General features: G+C 39.3%; 1 protein-coding gene across 1 annotated transcript; it reads right to left on the bottom strand.

Moving 5' to 3' along the window:
* Positions 1-216: 216 nt before the first annotated feature.
* LOC133902486 (cinnamoyl-CoA reductase 1-like) lies at positions 217-3,918 on the bottom strand. The gene is made up of 6 exons (XM_062344084.1): positions 3,718-3,918; positions 3,212-3,381; positions 2,390-2,641; positions 1,113-1,275; positions 761-950; positions 217-645 (listed from the first exon to the last, which is right to left on the bottom strand). The coding sequence occupies exons 1-6, from the start codon at positions 3,857-3,859 to the stop codon at positions 459-461; spliced, it is 1,104 nt and encodes a 367-aa protein (XP_062200068.1). The 5' UTR covers positions 3,860-3,918; the 3' UTR covers positions 217-458.
* Positions 3,919-4,655: the final 737 nt, after the last annotated feature.

The raw sequence follows: 4,655 nt of genomic DNA, 5'->3' as shown, positions 1-4,655 counted from the left end.
ATACTTTTGCATCTTGGCCATTGTTGTACCAAATTAAGTGTTACAGGAGGGGTCTGAATTGTCATAGATTCATAGGTGCTAGTTAAAACTTTTGAAAAACCTCTAGGTATGGTTTTTGACGAATTAGTAAAACCTCCATCTTTTAGGATGTTTTCACCTGAGAAATTTGACCATCTTCTCACTTCTGTTTGATCTTCTACTCTTTATCTCCGTAAGTACTAGAATATTCAGCTATTTTAGCCATTGCCTCATTGAATTTACACGACGCAATGCAACCTTAGTTCAGTCTCCGACAATACATAACCACAGAAAATGACGTGCAAACTTTATCAGTTATAACAAAAGGAGGTATTTGCTCTTATTTTGATGCCACGGAGCTCCATCTCATCTGCTGCAGAATGTGTTGCAACATGGAAGCAGAACCTATGATCCTTCTAACCCCAGGACCTTTCCTGAAGCTAGATTTTGTTGTAAACAGGAGGAAAACGGCAGGGAACCCCCTCAACATCGTCAAGAAACCCAGCCTGCTTGAAGAACTCGACGGTGTCCGCTATCGTCTCCTCCAGCGATCGGTAGCTCCACCCTAGCTGCCTCAGCTTGTCGGACGTCATCGGAGCCGAGTGATCCATGTCACAGATGCTCTCCCTGCCAACAATCGCCAATTGAGTCAAAGCCAGACAGTACTACTTACTAGCTTCAGTGTTTCGGTATCTCGAAGGATGAAACAAAGAAGAGAAGTATCAGGTACGCGAAGGCTTACTTGTTCATGAAAGTGTACTCGGTGTACATGTTCTTCAGCAAGTCCAGCAGGTCACGTGCACTGATGACATGAGGTGCACAAATGTGCCTACCGGAGGCTTCAGGTTCCTCGTAGACCAGCAGCAGAGCGTCGGCGGTGTCACGAACGTCAACGATGTGCCAAAGCTTGTTCCTCGTTTCATCAGGGCCTCCTGCGTAACCATCAAAAACGTCGTGTAAGTCTATTTATTATGACCCTTAAGTAAAACTAGTAGTACAATCAACTGCTACTAGCAGAAAGTGAAACAACATAATGCAACGCCCTTTTATAAAATTAAAAAGAATGCAGCAAAATGTTAGGTGATGACTGAAACCTTTCAGGAAGTAGACGAGGAACTGACAGCTTGTGTTGAGCGTTGGCTGCAGCAGGGGACCAAAGACCAGAGCTGGGTTGACAGTTACAACATCCAGCCCGGTTTGCTTCCCATATTCAAGTGCAACCTCTTCTGATGTGATCTTGGCAACAGAATACCAGTTCTGCAGTTACACAAGGCAAAGTGATTAACACAAATTTGGAAATGAATTTAGTATGCAGTATATCTTAAGATCAGATATTAATTTGTTGAATGAATATCACAAAACTACACTTCTTTTGATTTTACTATCACAAAACTACATTTTTTCCCCTCCTATTTCACAAAATCGTACTTAATTTGCATCATTTTATCACAAAAGTGCACTTCTTTTAGTTTAAAAATCACAAAACTACACTTGTCTCCTCCTATTTCACAAAACCATACTTACTTTCTATCACTTTATCACAAGCTACATTTCTTTTAGTTTAAGTATCACAAAACTACACTTCTGTTACTGTGAACAGATTTGATAATATGAGCTCACATATCATACTTGCAGGTTTTAACCATCACCGTTTGCTGACGTGACCGACTATGCCAAATCATAATTGTTTATCAAGTTAGCATATCCTACGTGGCTTTTGAGCTTTTTCTCTTAGAAGCTACCGATATGGCGCAAGTTGAATTACTGGGAGCGAAAAATTGGTGTTGATGGGGTTTGGCGTGGCACCATTTGGGTGGTACCATTCCAGGAGCTATTGATTTAGCCGCCCAAATAGTGACACGCAACCCCCACAAGCGCTAATTTTTCGTGGCCAGAAATTCAACTCGCGCTAGATTGGTAGCTTCTAAAAAGAGGAGTCAGAAGGTCACGTAAGATTTGCTAACTTAGCAAGCTATTGTGATATGACATCGTCATTAACGTCAGCAAACGGTAAGAGCTGAAGCCTGTAAGTATGATGCATAGACTTATCTTGTTAGATCTGTTTATAGTAACAAAAATATAATTTTATATCAGTTAAACAAAAAGAAATGTAGTTTTATGATATAGTGATGTAAAATAAGTGTGATTTTATGAAATATGAGAGAAAAAATATAGTTTTATGATAGTTAAACCAAAAGAAATGTAATTTTGTAATAAAGTGATGCAAAGTAAGTATAATTTTAGAAAATAGGAGGAAAAAATGTAGTTTTGTGATAGTTAAACCAAAAAAATGTAGTTTTGTGATATTCACTCTGATTTATTAGGTCTTCTGTTGTTTCCATTATTGCAGCTAGACCATAGTACTAATTACCTCATTATCCCTACATAATTCTTTGTCTGACCAGCAACTTTCATCTTTGATCTTGTCTTTGGGCCAATCTTTCGGATTGATTTCAACAGCCACCATGGATGAAACAACAACAACTCGATGAACATTCGCAGCCGAGGCAGCCTTGAGTACATTTGTGGTTCCACTAACAGCAGGATCCAACATTTCTCGCTGAAAAGTTGTGCACAACATGGCATTAGAGCACAAAGTGTGACAAATACATATAACAGAAAGCTGTGACAACAAGTTGGAATGGAAATCGTTCTGGAACAAAGGACATTTTGCTCTACTTGGTGGATGTAGATCAAATTAAAAACACTCAATAGTTATTGCATATACATGAGGATGTTATTTTGAAACAAAAATATACATGAGGACGGATAGTACAACTTTTTTTGTCCAATGGAAACATTTCGCTCTACTTGGTATCATATGAATGGTGCTTGTACATCAAATTAAAAACACTCAATAGTAATTGCATATACATGACGATGTTATTTTGAAACAAAAATATACATGAGGACCAACAGTACAACTTTTTTTTGTCCAATGGCATGGCACAATCTGCATATTTTTTATATCGCCATCATCTGACAGTGGCATTCGTATGTATGTCCTTCCTAAGATTAGCATTTTTGTCTTTTTTAAGAATTATTCCTATATCTTTAGTTGGCTTATGAGGAAAGAAAGTATTTTGAGCCTAATTATTTGAAGGAACTGAAGTTGTGACATGAGATGGGTTTGCTTCAATACTTCACCTGAATAAAAAGTAAATGAACTTAAAAAGATTACAAAAAAACTTGCCTCTGGATCGGTCATTGTCACTGAAGGAACTGGAGTGGCAACATGAAAAACTCCCTGGCATCCTGCGATTGCAGCTGCCATAGCATCATAGTCAAGGAGATCAGCCTTGAAAAGCTTGAGGCTTTCAGAAGCATTCTCTAACCGCTTTAGATGTGCAGTCTTCTTGTCACCTGGAACAGAAATATACCAAATAAACCATCACATCTCAAGCTATCTTCCTAGTAAAGGCTATCCTCTCATCTTTCTTTCTTTCTTTCTTTTGAGGCGATAGTTTTGTTTACAAGTTGTAGTTGAGAGCAAGCGAGATTGTTAGAACACACAGACACAGTCTATAGCATAAATATCTAAATACACCAGCAAATAACCAGGAGAAGACATGGACCAATCCAACACGAGACGAAGAGCAAGGTCAAATGAGCATCACCACCAAACCTCATCCACCATACTGTCACGAGCTCAGTATAGCTTAAAACGAGTTGCTAAGTTCTCAGAGGAGAGCTACGTACTGAGGTCGCGGACGGTGCCGTGGACGGTGTAGCCGCGAGAGAGGAGGAGCTTGACGAGCCACGAGGCGATGTACCCGCCGGCGCCGGTCACGCACACCGTCTCGCCGCTCCCGGCAGCTCCCTCCACCGTGCGTCCGGCCATCGTGCGCAATTCGCGGTTGCGCTCTGCTCAGCAGACAGCAGATCTCGCCCCTTACAGTACTTTTTGTGAGATGGACACAGTGATTTTGAAGTCGGATAATGTATTAATGGTTGTAATCTGCGTCAAATCTCACTGTACAGGCACGGGTACAATATTTTTATGAGATGGGCCCAATGATTTTGAAGTGGGATGCTGCAGTAATGGTAGGAATCTGCACCGAACCTCACTGTAATAAAGAACCGTCCAGAATGTTCTAATTAATTATTAAATTAATTATTTGTATAATCACAACTATAATGATTAATCAGAATATCACTTCGGTAGTCCCGTCACGTGTTTTGTACATAACATCGGAACACATGTCTCTTCAACATATAGCATCACAATGTAGTTTAAGAAAGAGCAAGTAATTAAAGTTATATTATAAATTCTTAAGTATTTATCAAGTTATTATATTTACAGTAAAAGAGAACTAGAATAAGATAAAAATCGACTCAACTTCTAATCAACAAAAGAAACTACGTAGCGGAAGACTAAATACTATACACAAAAGAAGAATAGAGTCATTCACAAAAGCATGACCTCCGAGTAGTTGACTACTGATACACGCCACCACTCTCGGTGGGTGTGAAGTAACCAAGACCAACTCCTCTTCGCCGGTAACACCTAAAATAGTAACGTAAGTACGAAGGTACTCATAATACTTAATCTATAATGAGCACTTATAAATAGTCTAACTCCAAAGATTATCCATTAGGATGTTAGCAAGAATACAACCACATGGTTAAGTAAATTC

This window comes from Phragmites australis, chromosome 20 (genome assembly GCF_958298935.1).
Source record: "Phragmites australis chromosome 20, lpPhrAust1.1, whole genome shotgun sequence".
Lineage (NCBI taxonomy): Eukaryota > Viridiplantae > Streptophyta > Magnoliopsida > Poales > Poaceae > Phragmites > Phragmites australis.
The sequence above is the reverse complement of the archived record's forward strand: the minus strand, read 5'-3'. Positions and strand labels throughout refer to the sequence as shown.

Bases quoted from the DNA above. Each gene is read 5' to 3' on its own strand.
- LOC133902486 (XM_062344084.1), bottom strand. From the start codon at position 3,859: ATGGCCGGACGCACGGTGGAGGGAGCTGCCGGGAGCGGCGAGACGGTG. The intron at 2,642-3,211 runs GCAAGTTTTTTT...TTGTTGTCACAG, and splicing joins TGACAATGACCGATCCAGAG to CTTTCTGTTATATGTATTTG. The intron at 951-1,112 runs GTTTCAGTCATC...ATGGTTACGCAG, and splicing joins CCTCGTCTACTTCCTGAAAG to GAGGCCCTGATGAAACGAGG.